We start from the raw sequence: 14,872 nt of genomic DNA, 5'->3' as shown, positions 1-14,872 counted from the left end.
AGGATGATTATGTGGTGTGTGCCCTCCCGGAGCTCAAGGCAGGGTGCGTGGGAGACAAGAGCCAGCAGCAGCCACCGGCTATGCTGTGGGGAGCAGCCTGGAGGCGGCAAAGGCCGAGCTGGAGTGAGGAGACTAGAGCTGATGGAGGCTTGGACTGGGACAGTGGTGATGGGGACGGATGGAGCAGACAGGAGTCGTTTCGGTGGTCTGTCAACAGGACTGACCGGGGAACCAGCTGGATCTCAGACATGGGCAAGAAGCTAGAGGAGGGCATGGTGCCTGCATGCTGGCCGAATGCCTGAGTGGACATTTGTGTCTCCAAGGACTTGGGTTTTAGGAGAAGGCGGCCAGGATCCAGGGCCACCCACGCTGCTGTGATTTTCACCTCCAGGCTTTCTGTCTCTTCACCCACAGGAAAGAGCTAGCCTCAGACCCTGGGTGGCTCTGGTCTGGGGCCCTGGACAGGTGGGGCAGGGAAGCCCTACCACTCAGGTGGGCCATGTGGAATGCTGGATCTTTTAGTGGACTCCCTCAAGGATCAGGCTTGGTTCCTCCTAGGTCTGCAGAGATGCCTGGAGGCTGGCTTGGTTCGGAATGGTTCCCCTTTTGTAGTCACTGGGGGATCATTCTGGAGCAGGAGCACTGCCCAGATGCTCATGGGGAGAGGGCTAGGGTGGCAGCTAGATGGTGAGTGAGAGGGTGTGTTTGGGAGCACTCCCTCCCCTGCACCTGTCCCCAAAGCTGTCCTGACTCATGCCAGGTCCCCAGTAGGTATCTTGCACCTGGAGGCTAGCCTTGCCCTCTCCACGTAGTCAGTCAAGGTCCTACTCCTGCCTTCTTCTCCAGACTCTCCTACAGGAATCCCTCTCTTCTCTGAAAACTGTTTGAACAGCTCCTGGAATCATCAATGGCCCAAGTGCTTTCTGATGACTTCTGTTCAGATGAGGAAACCGAGGCTGTCAGAGGGGAAGGGATCTGCCACAGGCCACACCGGGCCATGGCCGCCCCAACACGAGCCGGGACTCTTTCTGTCCAGCTGCAGGTGTGGCCTCACAGGGGCTGACCCACGAGCCTCTTCCATGCTGGAGGCCACACAGGAGGGAAGACGGGCACAGTCAGAGGACCCTGGCTCTCCCCTTGAAGGGTATGGGGTTGCATGGCGGGGTGCAGGGAGGCGGACGTCACACAGGGGTACATGGACTGCCTGACCCGATCTGCGCTGGCCTGAGCAGGCAGGCAGTGCACGGCCAAGGGGCTGGGGAAGGGATGGCGGAGAAGCAGTGGTAGTGAGTTCTCACCCCCAGGTGTGGTGCCTCTGGCTTATTCTCACAAAGCAGGAGGTGGACTGCACCCACATGAGCAAAAAATACATTTCTGTTGCTGTGGCTCTTGGGCAAAAGCTGACTAATAAAGGAGGCAAATGCAATCCCCTGGTCCCATCGTAGACATCGCTGTTAGCATGGGAGACGGCCGTAGGGAAAGAAAGAAGGAGTCAGGGAGAGGAGGGAGGAACAGAAAGGAGGGACAGTGAGGGAGATGCCAAGCAAGCCGAGACTGGGCATCTAGACCTCCCTCTACACAAAGAGGCTAGAGCTCTCAGGAGAAGCATCAAGTTCATGGCCCACAGTGTGACGACAAGCCTTGTATTAAGTCCCACGAAGCTGCTGAGGATGGGGAAGGTCGCTGCCATTCTGAGTTCCCACCGTTAGGTTATTTAAATGTTACCGCTAATCTTTGTAAGTCTTCCATAAGGTAGACATTTTCAATTCATCAAATAGTCATTGCTGTCCTGCCCATTCACAGACCAGGGGCCTGAGACCTTGCTGGTGGTGTGCCAAGGTCACGCGCCTGGAGGGGGCTGGGCTGGGCTGTGGAGCTGGGACATGGGGTGCCGGAGCCTGCCTTCTCCCCAACCAGGCCCCACGGTGCTCACGGGCTTGTCCCTGGGTTCGTGGGAGAGGCGGGGCTCAAGAGACTGGGTGGGCAGGGGAGCTGGCTTCGGTTCTGGGCTCTCAACACAGCCTCCTGGGGCAAGAATGAGCGACAGAAGTTGTCCTGGCCTTGGCAAGGTCACTCCGGCCAACCGGGCCTGTTACAGAGGAGCCCTTGGCTAGAAACAGGAGAACGGTGCTGTGTGGCCTCTCCCGCTCCATTCTGGGCCTCTACTTTTTCCTTACTGAAGTAGAGGTCAGGGGAGGGGCTCACAAATCTCTAAGCCCTTAAAGAGTCTGCAAATAATCCCTTCCCCACTCCGGCCCAAACCTGCTCCGAAGGCAAAGAAGCAGATCTTGTCTTCGTTCTCCCGCAGAAGTGCCATGACCCTCTTCCCCATCCGCTCATTCCTCTTGTAGATGAGCTCGTGGCGGAAATAGCTGTCAATCTCCTGTGCGGTCACCTGCTCGTGCGGTGGGAGGGTGGTGTTGATAAAGCTGGGCAACTGTAAAGGCAAGACAGAGGCTGCCTTCAGTGCTCTCCGGGGCAAGGTGGGCTTTGAGTAAGCACACACAGCCCAGCCAAGCGGGCAACTTACCTTTATTAAGTGGCCCCTACGGGGGGCTATCCATTTTGCGTGTGCTTTTAATCAATCCAAAAATGCTTTGAGAGGAGTTGTTATTCCAGTTTTACAAGTGAAAAAAGCAAGAGTGGAACGTTCCAGAGACAAGTGCAAAGTCACACAGCTAGCAAAGTAACAGCCCAAGGAGGAGAGCCCTGGGCTGCGGCCTCCCACGAATCGCGCCTGTGTCTCTCCCTGGTTGACCCTCAGCTTCCAGATGCAGAAGGCCTGGGGGGTGGGGCAGCTCTCAGCTCCTTCAGTGTCCTGCCTCCCGCACCCAGCCCGGTGTGCAAGGAACTCAAGTCAGCAAGCGGGGCTGGAGGGTCAGCTCAGCTGCCTGGTGCGGCAGAAAGGCCACAGGGCACGGGATCCGGCTGATCTGGATTCAGGCCTGGTTCTGACACTGTGTGACTTTGGCCAAGTTACTTAACTTTTCTGAGCTCTAGTTTCCTCATGTGTAAGATGGGGATTCTCTGTGATGGTGGGTGCTGTATGGACTGTGTTCAGCCCAGCCCACCCTCCAGAGATGACAGGAGAGGTCATAGCCTCTGGTTTTCCCCATGCCTGAGCCCCGGTTGGCCACTACTATCTCCCCACCCCCAGCTCCACTATTTCCCAGGGCATAACCAAATCCCTCCATCCGTTCTTGAAAACTTCAACTCCAGGACCGTGGCTTCCTCCCATAATGAGGGTTTATTCAACAGCCTGGCTTGGAACTTTCCACACTTCTCAGCTCTGAGTGCACTATCCGTACCCTGTTATGTGGCCGGGGGTAAGCTTCACTGACATGTTATTAAATGAGGCAGAGAGCTCTCTGAGTCCAGGGACAGACCCTTTGTCATTCCTGGGCCCCCATGCCTGACCCAAAGTAGGTGCCCAGTAAGGTTTCTGGAACCTTGAACATAAAGTTGTTCTGTCCTTCCTCACTGCATTGTCTCCTCCTGGGTTCTTCCATTCCCAACATCTTGTCTTTCCAGCCTGGTTGTTGGGTCCAGGTGTTCCAGGACTGTGGACTCCCGTGGTGGGTGGGGCCTGAGAAGAAGCCAGGGGCCACTGAGGAAACTGAGGCAGTGAGTCAGAATGTACTCTCTATTTCCCCATAATCCCTCATTGTCATTCCACCTTCCAAGCTCTGTGCTCAGACTTCCATCTGGAGTCCCCTCTTCTATTTCTCTCTCTTCATCAACCCTGGCTAAAGCACAGGACATGAGGCCTAGCTGACTGATGGGCGAGCTAGATGGAGAGTCTGGCATGAGGAGACTAAATTCCTGCAGGGTTTAGCCCCCAAGGGTCATGCGGCCCAGCTACGTGGCTTTTAGAGCCACTGACAAGTTGTCAACACTCTTTCTGAAGAAAATGGAGACGTCAGCAGAGGCTGAACCTTCAGGGATTTGGACAGGGCTAGGACATCTGTCTCTGATATCTGCTGGGATGTCTGTTTCTGATAGCTACTGGCCAAGGACCAGGGTGCTCCCCAGAGTGGAAAGGGAGGGACTTCTCCGCCAGTAAGGCCTGATTCGCTGTTCTGGGATGACAAGGCACCAATATGACTAATGTAACCTAAACTTGTTCAGTACACAACCTGCACAACTGTATGCAGCAGTCCTTCCAGGGCCCAATCAGAGTTGGTGCCTGGGGACTGTTTGGCAAATGGATAAATGAAAGCATGGAGCTCTCACCTCCTCCACCAATGATGGAAGGGATGATCAGAAGTCCTGAGAAAGCAGGCCACATTTGGACTTGATGCAGCTAGGAAAGGCTTCTCAGTTGGGGAGGAGCTGTGGCTCAGAAGGGTTATTTCTGGAAACATGGCCCTTTTGGTTCCTCAGGTGTGGGAAAGAATGTGGGAGGATGTTATACCAAGAAATAAACATTTGTTCAATTAGTGAACGAATGCATGGTGGTGGTGATGAATGTGGGTCCTGAAGCCAGAGAGCCAGGATAACTTGGGTTGGAATCCTTCTTTTGCCATTTACCAGTTGGGCCGCTTCTCTACAACTAGCAAGTTACTCGTGCTGAGACTCGGTGTCCAAACTGGTAACATGGGAGTAATATATGCTGTGGTAGGAATTAAGTAAGAGCAGCTTTAGAAAGTGCTTGTTAGCACAGTGCATAGCACAGAGAGAGTCCTGACTAAATGTCAGCTTTGTGGAAGTAGCCTGGGGACGGATCTGGCTTCATCACCTCGCCCCTGTGACGGCAGAGGCTGCAGGGAAGGGTGGCCTTGGGCAGGGGTAGAGATGGAGATGACAAAGAGAAGCCTTCAGAATCATCAGAGAGCCATGAAGGCAGCATTCTGCTTCCCTTCCCCTCTCCCAAGGGTCTCCTCTGCTTCCTGACCATGAATGTGCATTTGTGGAAAGATGAATCTCCATTCATTCCTTAGGGAGCCAAAACAATTTAACAAGGACAAGAACCAGAAAGTGCAATGTCAAAGCCACAAAGGAGCTGGGCTAACCACCAGGGTTTCCTGGGCTGTCCGGCAGCTGGCTGACATTTTCTGCATGTTTCGTGCTGATGGGCCCTGGCTCCATGCCAAGGATGGGACTTGGGTTTGGGCCCAGGCTGAGAGGGAAACAAATTAATGATGTCATTAGTTTTGTCAGGAGCCTTAAATCTCCCATGATAAGTTTAAGTGCAGGATGCACCATAGAAGTTTAAAGAGGACATGTTAGGTCCCCAGGGCCTTAGAGCCACGGGTCCGAGGTGGGATGGTGAGATAGGCCAGGCAGAGCTGCGGTGGGGCTGTAGGGAGTGCCTTCAGCGTAGGCTCCCCTGGCCTACAATCGGGACAGCGTCAGGTCTGGTGGTCAAGTGCCCAGGTCTACTGATGTCACTGACCTCAATGGCCTCATTCTGTCTCTTTAGTCCATCTATCCAACAGATACCTTCCAAGAACTTCCATGGGCCTAGGATGCTGCCCTGGATGAGGCTTCCCTGGATGAGGCTCACGGCCCAGTGAGGGAGTCAGGGCATGCTGTGACAGGGATGTGGGAGTCTGGAGTAGACACCTAGCAGATAACCATGAGTCCTTGTTTGTCTAGGGTGGTCTAGGTTCATGGCTAGGATTGACTTCTCCATGCCTGCTCATGACTCAGCCTCTTAATTATATTTGACCTTTCACTCTCTAAACTGTCTGGGTCTGGATGATAAATATATGGCTGCCTCACACCTAACACAGGCTGAGGGCTCAGACAAGGCTTCCCGGGGAAGGGGCCTTGGGGTCACCCTGCTGATTGCAGGGCATTGATGGTGTCAGTGACCTGGGAGCTTCGGGAGGCTGAGCCATGAGCCACTTCTGAAGGTGGGACGGTGGGGTGGGGAGGCAAGGTAGATCAAGACTGAGGGGCACCCAGCCCCTGTCTCCCATCCTGGGCCCTGCACCTGTCCCGCCCCAGCCTCTAGAGTCCCCTTCATCATCCTCTGCACTGAGGCCAGAGGCATCTTTTGGACCACATCACTCTCCGGCTCGAGCTCCAGGGCTTCTGCCCCTCAGCAGGCATTTTCACTCCCACCCCCATGATCTGCCCCCCGCTCCGCAGATCTCTCCACAGGACCCCCCCCCCCCAACATTCCCACACCCCCACCCAGGCAGCCTGCTCTGCCTGCCAGCCCCTCCCATCATCCCCTCCTGGTTGACTCCATTCTCAAGCCCAGCCCCACTACCACTTCCTCCCTGACTATAGGCAGTGACTGTCCCCCTTCAGCCCGCGTGTCCTCAGCCTCCCACCGCCTTCCTGGCCTCTAGCTACAGATGTAGCCCCATGTCACCTAGACCCTTTCTCCACCAGAACAGGAGCACTGAATGTAGCCTTGCTACCCTGACTCTAGGCTTTTCTGCATCTGGGGATGGGGCTGTCTAGTCCCTCCCTGCCTTTGTACCCAGAGGGTACAGGGAATGCAGCCTGGGGTATTCTAACTTGGGTGGGCCAATCCAACCACACCCTCTGTCCTACTTCAAGTACGGGCACCACCCAGAGACCCCAGTGCAGTTCACCTGCCAGAGACAAATCAGTGGTTCTGGACACAAGCTCAAAGAAAACCTGAGCTTACTATGCCTTGAAGTCACCCCGTTCCTCCCTCTCTGGGCTTAGCATCAGCCACAGGCATAACAGGGCCCTGTCCTGCCCAGCCCAGCCCAGCTACTTCATGGCTAGGCTGTCCTGAGTGCTGGCCAGGTCCCCTCGGCCACAGTGCTCACCAGCCTCTCTCTCTCCCAGCAAATGACACAGGGCAGGACTCCGGCTCAGAGCTCTCAGACACCCAGACTCAGAATCGGAGCTCTCAGAGTCCTGAGCCTCCTCTGCAAGGTCTCCAGATCCTTCCTTTCACTGTCTACACTGCACAGAGCACAACACAAACCCACCTCCGCTCCCTTGATGGCCGTTCCCTGATACTCACTCTGAGCGGTGCCCTGTGCTGGGCACTGGGAGGGAGAGAGAGGAGCGGCACACTCTTGCCTCAGGGAGCTCCGGGTCTAGAGGGTGGCCTGCACACACAGAACCTCTCGGCCTGGTCCCTGGCTGCACCTCTGGACCAACCCACGCCCCTAATTCTGCTCTCTCTAGCCTCTGCTGGAACATTCCTCTTCCTCCTGTCCGTGGCCAAGTCAGGCTCTTCTCTGACCTCTCACCTTGCAGGCATCCTTCCTTCTTGCCCCAAGTCCATTTAACCTTCTGCTCCTGCCAAAGGCCCCGGTTGCACCCTCTACTCTCCCTTGGAGCAAGGATCACACTTAGATGCCATTGCTTGTGGAATGTCCCCATGTCTCCTAGGAGACTGGCAGCCCCACAAGGGCAGCTGTCTCTGCAACCACCCTCCTGCCCCATATCTCTTTTCATCGCACTGTTCCTGGTATTTACAATTTCATTCATTCCTTCAGCAACTATTTACTGAGTCCTGCTCTGTGCCAGGAGTTGCTTTAGCTGATCAGAATATACTGATGAACAAAACAGGCGCAAATGCCTATCCTCGGAGAGCACATGCTCTGGGGGGAAGGACAAAAAACACAATCACTTATCAGTGAATCAAAAGACGTAAGTATGTGAGAAGATGACAAAGACCATGGCGGGGTGGGGGGAAGAGGAGCATAACAAAGGGGTTGAGAGAGTTGGGGGGGGGGGTCAGGCTGCAATTCTAGTTCAGGGAGTTGGGGCCCATCTCACTGAGACGGTGATGTTTGAGTTAAGATGGGGGTGAGCTGTGGTGATGGCCAGGGAAGGGCATTCCTGGAGGAGGGAACAGCCAGTGCAAAGGTGAAACATGCCAAGTGTGCTTGTGGAACAGCTTGCAGGCCCATGTGGCTCCAGCGGTGGGTGTGAGCAGAGGGCAGAGGACATGGGGTCGGGGGTGGGGGAAGACCCCGGGGCCACAGAGGCCATTATAGACACTGAGAAAAATGGGGAGCCGCTGCACTGTCCTGAGCAGGGAAGTGGCCTCTTCTTGAATGAATGGTTAACCAAGCACCGTGACAGAAAGCACACTGGGCCTAGAGGGGCCTAGGGGAATATCTAATTCCATCTAGGCAGTCAGGGAGGGCTTCTCAGAGGAGGTAACAATTGACTGTGGCCAAGCAGGAGGAAAGGAAGAGGGAGGAGCCTGAATAAGGGCACAGGGGCATACACGGGTCAACGGCATGTAGTACAGGTCAGCAGAACAAAGTCTATGTGGTGGGGCACCTGGCTGTGACAAGGTCAGCAGAGGGCAGGACCCAGAAGGCCTCGAGTGCTAGATGAAGTATCTTGGAATTTCTACTGAGGGCAATGGGGACACACCTGGAGGAGTCCTGCTCAGCTCCCCAGGGTGCCTCTCACTTTCTGCCCAGCTTGTGGTAGTCTTTCCTCCAGGACTTGACTCAAGACAGAATGCCCCCAGCTGGACTCCAGTGCAAGGTCTCACCATGAGCTGTTCTCCCCCCTGGGCTCTAACTTCCCCAGATTGTGAGCTGAACTTCTCAGAGCCTCCCCATTCTTAGAGGTTAAGCTTCTCCCACACACACCAGACTCGAGTGCTGCTCTTGATTACTTGGGAACGCAACAATGAAGTGGTGTGGGTTTGGGCAAATCTCTTTGCTTCCTTGAGCCTCAGTTTTCCCATCTGTAAAATGGAATACCAATAGGTCCTGGTTCCCATGGCAGAAAGAAGATTGCCTACACCTGGCACATAGTAGGTGTCTAATAAATGCTAGGTAGGTTCATAGGTTCATATGGGCCTGGCCGTCAGAACTGGGGACCTGAAAGCTATCCATGGAGAGGAGGGGTGCCTCACCTGGGATGTGTCGTGGTTGAAGATGACAGCATTGAGATCCCCACAGTTGTAGTGCTTGATGAGGTCCTCCGTGGTGTAGGGTGCCTGCAGGCTCCCTGCTCGCACGCTCTCGTGCTGCAGCAGGGTCTGGTTCAGGGCAAACAGCACCTGTGCAGGGGAAACAGAGACGAATAAGGGCTGTGCTCAGGACCCCTGGCTGAGGGCCTTGACACCTCCAGGCCTGGCCCTCCTCGCTCTGGACTTTGGGGCAACAGGCCCTGAGACGGAGAAGGCATGTGGGGCCTGACACCGGCTGGTGCAGCCTGAATGCTTCCTCTGGCCTCCCACCGTGTTCAGCCTGTTGTCGTCTCCAGTCCTTGGCCCACATGGGTCCCCACTCCTGCTCTGGCTATCAACATCTTATCTAATAACGTGGCAAAATGAGACCCTAGTTGTGTCTGGGTTTTGGAATGATGGGTGAATTTTTCTTTTGACTCCTTTCTTTTCCTGTGCTTAGGAAAGTTCTAGAATGAGCACAGACTAAGTTGGTAATCAAGAGCACTGTAAACGAAGCAAGACAAACAAACAAAATAAACCAAAAACCTACTTAGATGTCAAGGCCCAACCCAAATGCCCCTTCCTCCAGAAGTCACCCTCACTCCAGGCAAAGGCCTTAGGAGCTGGGCCTCTCTGAATCAGGACCCTGCTGGCACTCAGCATGTATCCTGAAGCTCCTCTGTGCTCTTGGCCTCCATTCCAGGCCCTGGGAATACAGCTGCGCTCTAGCCAGACCTGCCTGGCATCAGGATCACGTGGGGTGCTATGCGAACGTATCAGATACCCCAGTCCTCATGCCCAGAATTAGAATCTCTGAGGTGAAGCCCAGGATGTATATTTTTAACAGGCTCCATGGGGGTGACATTAGTGTTCTGATTGCTTCTGGCATGGGGACCATGGCTCTAATGGAATACGGCCTGCCCAAGGTAAGAGGGCCCTGAGAAATCTTCTGAAATGTCCCATTTTAGAGGCGCCTGGGTGGCTCAGTCGGTTAAGCGTCTGACTCTTGGTTTCGATTCAGGTCATGATCTCATGGTTTATGGTTTGAGCCCTGCATCGAGCTCTGTAATGACAGTGTAGAGGCTGCTTGGGATTCTCTCTTTCCCTCTCTCTCTGCCCCTCCCCTGCTCACTCTGTCTCTCTCAAAATAAATAAATACACTTAAAATTTTTTTTTTTAAATAAAATGTCCCATTTTTAGATGGGGGGAACTGAGGCCCCTGAGGGGAAAGGACTGGAGGTAGCTTCATGTGATGGCATATCCCAGACCCCTTTAGCACCGATATAGGGAAAAGCTGTTGTAATTCCTGGGCAGGTCAGGAGACAGTGTCAGGCCACCTGTCCTTGCTGTTGCCCGGCCCCAGCCTGCCCACCAGTCCTCATTGCTCATTCTGTTTGCACATTATCTGTTTGCCATCTTGGACCACAGTCTCTGGCCTCTCACCACCCCGAGCATCTCTCACTGGGCCCACTGCAACCCATCCCCTCCCTGCAGCCCCCCATCACTCCCCCATCCCATAGTCTTCTGCCACAGTCACCTTTCTTTTAAGTATAAATTTTGGTTAGTTAACCCACAGTGCAATATTGGTTTCAGAAGTAGAATTCAGTGATTGATCACTTATATACAATACCCAGTGCTCATCACAAGTACCCTCCTTAATACCCATCACCCATCTGGCCCATCTGCCACTCACCTCCCTCCATCAACCCTCAGTTTGTTCTCTATCAAAGCACAAATCCGGGGGCACCTGGGTGGCTCAGTCGGTTAAGCATCTGACTTCAGCTCAGGTCATGATCTCATAGTTTGTGAGTTCGAGCCCCGTGTCGGGCTCTGTGCTGACAGCTCAGAGCCTGGAGCCTGCTTCAGATTCTGTGTCTCCCTCTCTCTCAGCCCCTCCCCTGCTCTTATTTTTTCTCTCTTGCTCTCTCTCAAAAATAAATAAACATTAAAAAATTAAAAAAAAATCTGATGGTCTTCCCTCTTTTTTTTTTTCTCAAAACTTTCACAAGTGCCTCCTGCCCTCAGAATAAGGGTCTAGCTCTTCAGTAGAGCCTGCAAGGCAGTGACCTGGACCCTGCTGTGGTCAGTGACCTCATTTCCCACTCAGTCTGCATGTCTCCAAATACCCAACTACTCAGCACTCTTCTGTCTCTGTGCTTTATACATGATGCTCTCTGTTCAGGAAAACCTCCTGCCTCTGCTCTCCACTTGCAAATTCACACTTGGCCTTCCAGGCTCTGCTCAAATGTCTTCTCCATGAAGCTTCTTGGACCACTTGGGGGCTGAGTTAGGCCCCTCCCTGGGGCCCCCACAGTCTCCTTGTGTGGCAGACTGATACTGTGATGGCCCCAACTCTTACCCTCTCCATGTATTCATGCCCTTGGCCATGGAACTCTTTGGCTCCCTCCCATTCTGACATTCTGCCCTGGACTTGCTTTATAGCCGATGGGATGAGTAACCACTACGCACAGAGGCCTGAAAGCACCAATGGCTGCTGTCTCCTCTTGTCCCTCCCCTGCCCTGACAGCAGCCCACGCAAGCCCACTGGAGGCCGGGCAGAGATGAATTGCTTCATTTGTCCCACCAAGGCCATCCCAGTCCAGCCAACGGACAACGCGAGTAAGCCCGGCTGAGCTCGGCAGGGCCTACCTGCAACTGGGTCCGGACACCTGAGCAAATGCTCGGTGCTGTTGCACTGAGAGCAGTGTGGTGGCACATAAGTGACCCGCCGTGCTTCTTTCCACTGCGGCGGGGACATTAGACTGTAACCACCATTTAGCTACCTGGCTCTCTCATTAGGCTCTGAGCTTTGTGAGGATGGGACTTGCATCTTATTTATTTTGTATCTGCAGATGTCAGCACAGTGCCCGGTAAAGCGAGGATGTCACTCCATCCTTTCCCTAGCACCTTAGTGCCACCTAGTGCCACCTGCTGAGGTCAGCCACTTCATAGTTCAAGGCTACTCATTAAGCCCTCCAGACTAGCCCCTAGAACTCTGGCACTCTGTCTGCGTTTAGAACATGCTGCTACCCTGTGGCAGAAGTCCCCACCAGTGACATCAGTCACATGATTCCGGAATACATAATCTGAACAGAAAAGCTCATGCAATAAGGTACTTAAAGTACTGACATGGACAACGAGGCCAAGCCCATGCTCAAGAGATCACCTCTGCCAACCCCCTCCCATCTTTGTTTCTGGCGGGCAAGGAGCTGGATAGTGCTAGGGTTCAGCAGCCCAGGCCGCTACCCTAATGAGCTGGCTGGAGATGAGGTCAGATTCCACCTCCAAGCCTTCTCCAGGCTCTGGCAACCATTCTGAAATTCGATCTGCAGCCACCTGGTGCAGAGTGTCAATGGCAGCACGGTGGCCGTGATGAGTCACAGGAGGCAGTGGCCCTGTTGCTGTGGACATCACTAAGGCAACAGGCACTTCCTCCCACACGGAACATGCCTCGCTTGAAAGTGTCCATGTCAAGCCGGAGTACTCTCCGTCTCTGAACGGGGGGTAGGGGGCCGGGATATGCGGGCTTCCCGTGACCACACCCTGCCGCTGTAGACACCTGCAGCTCTTCAGAGTCGGCACCACCTGGACTGCGGTGAGGTCACCCGTTCGGGTGCCCAGAAGACCTGGCTGGAGGGGAGATGGCTCCCCTGGGCCTCCCTAGACACATGGAGTCACTTCCGCAATCATGTGGCTTTTGTGAAGCTAGGAGGTGTTTCAGTTAAGTGTGGTACAATCTGTAGGGTGCAAAGAACAGTCCTGGTATGTAGTAAGAGCTGGAGAAATGCTTGGTAAATAAAACTCGGAAGAAAATAGTCAGACTTGAACTTTGCCAGATTGGAACTGGAAGGGCCCCTATACGTCATCTGGTCCAGTGGTTTTTAAACCTTCTTTGGCCATGGGATCCCTTTTTATTGTTATTGTTTCCTAAAGGAACCTTACTTGGAACTCAATATGTGGAGTAGATAAAAATGGAAATTTCCCTGACTGATGTGAGGAGACAAGCTAGAGCCTGAAGTCCTACCAGTTCAATGCTCCACTGTAGGAGGGACCCCCAAGGCTTCTTTGTGGAGGCCGTGGGTTCCCTGGAGCCCAGTCTGAGAACCACTGATCTCTTTCTGTGCCTTCACCATACAGAAGAGGAAAGGAGACAGGGGCTGAAAGTGGGCAAGAGAGAGCTCAACCAAGCCCACACAGGCAGCTGGGGGCAGAGCAGACTCGAAGCCAAGCCTGATGCCCGGCCCAAGACCCTTTGCGGTGCCACAGATTGGGGCTGGATTCTGGATGTTCACTGGCTCAGCCCACATGCATCCCACACACATTACCACACCTGTCTTCTTCCTGGAGCCTTGCGAAATAGCCAGAAATAGCCATGGAGTATTTATTATTAGCATGCTGCATACAGAAAACTGAGATCAGATCACTGAAGAGGCATTCCCAGTGTGGCCCAGGCAGTGTCGTGGGGCCGGGACTGAAATCCAAACCCATCATTCTGGATTCCCCTGACCCCCAGGCAGGGGTTGGTGCTTCCCTTGGTCTTGGCACTTAGCCCATGTAGCCTCCGTCTCAGGTGATTCCCGTTTCCTGCCTGTGTAGACCAGGAACTTGGTCAGGGAGGAAGCCTGCCTCTTTGTTCACCGTTCACTGTCGAAGAACAGATTTTCAGGAACTGTTTCAGAAGGAGGACCGCTGACCCGAGTCACATGCCCTTTCCCCACACCTCCCACCTGGAGCCATCCTTTGTTTGCATCTTTCAAAGTTCATTACCAGGGTCGCCATGTTTATCGAGCACTTACTATGTGTCAGGAATCTTCTATGCTTATATTAATTTATTTAAGCTTTATAGCAACTCTGAGTTAAGTTTAGTATTAGCTCCAATGAATACATTTTAAAAAACCCTACAGCAAAGAGATGTTACATAACTCACTAAAGGTGAGAAAGCTGGTGAGGGATGGGACACACATTCAGGCTTGGGCAGGCCAGCCCTGGAACCCATCCTCTTAGTGGACTACTGCCCTCTGGGGCTTCCCTCTGCTCTCCCTGGGAGACAGCCGGCGGGATGGCATCCCTATTCATAGACAGGAAGCCAAAGAAACAGAGGGGGCCCAAGGCCACGTGGCTTGTAAAGGGCAGAGCTGGGCTTTGAAATGACGTCTGTCTGGCTCCAGACCAGGTTCCCACGACTAGAACTTCAAAATAATACGTGCTTCTTCATAAGCATTCTCGGCGCTTCCAAAAGATATAAGGAAGCTACACTTAGTCATTCATTCAACGAACATTTACTTTCTGTCGATTCTCTGTAGGGATGGTGGTGGATGAATTGGTTTTGGTTTCCACCTGTGAGGAGCTCATTTCAGAGGCAGGTATCCCAGCTGGCTGTGACAGTGGAGGGTGTGGTAAGTGGGACCTCCAAGACCCTGTGCACAGGCATGGGAGAGCCTTGTCCTGATTTCTGCCTCCCTCCCATTCACCCTGAATTCCCAAGCCTGGCGCTGCTCATGGACTCCTGGGCCACCACGCCTTCTGCTCCTGGCCACTTTAGAATAACAAACCCTCTTTGCCCAAAGCCTCCGTGTCCCACTCTAGGATAATGTTTATGAGAAAGCTTTGACATGAAATAACAAACACTGGATGGAGGCTAGAGCCGCCTCGCTCCCCCCGGAGGGCTGCGTGTGGAGACAGAGCCATCAGGAGGACCTGAGCGTCCCAGTGCCGCCCCCCTCGCCAGTGATTGTCCGCCAGGAGCCAGCCTGTGGCGTCTGCTGAGTGTAGGCCCAGAATTTAAACACATCTTCAAACACAGGCTTAGGATGGAGTGAGGCAGGCGCCAGGAGGGTGGGGACAGGTTTATTGTTCCAGATTAGTCTAGTAAACAGTTCTGAGTGGGCTGGGATGGTGAACACTGAGGCCTTGTGCTCACGTGCTGGCCCAGCACTGTCAGTGTGAGAAGAGGCGGCAGGACCCCCTTTGTCAGAGAACATTCTGCAACCCTGGGCTCCCTGGGACAGACCTGGC

At 53.9% G+C, this 14,872-nt stretch overlaps 1 protein-coding gene across 1 annotated transcript in view; it reads right to left on the bottom strand.

Annotated features, from left to right (window-relative positions):
• The window catches only part of TRABD2B (TraB domain containing 2B), a 213,112-nt gene that overhangs the window by 25,826 nt on the left and 172,414 nt on the right, over window positions 1–14,872 (bottom strand). Inside the window, exons 3-4 of the mRNA XM_060622699.3 lie at window positions 8,822–8,968; window positions 2,263–2,437 (exon numbers count right to left, since the gene is read on the bottom strand). Of these exons, the coding sequence (XP_060478682.1) occupies window positions 2,263–2,437; window positions 8,822–8,968 (322 nt within the window). The remainder of the gene's footprint in view (window positions 1–2,262; window positions 2,438–8,821; window positions 8,969–14,872) is intronic.

The sequence above is a fragment of the Panthera onca genome, chromosome C1 (assembly GCF_046562875.1).
Source record: "Panthera onca isolate mPanOnc1 chromosome C1, mPanOnc1 haplotype 2, whole genome shotgun sequence".
Classification (NCBI taxonomy): Eukaryota; Metazoa; Chordata; class Mammalia; order Carnivora; family Felidae; genus Panthera; species Panthera onca.
Note: the sequence above shows the minus strand (reverse complement) of the source record. Positions and strands in the feature narration are given on the sequence as shown.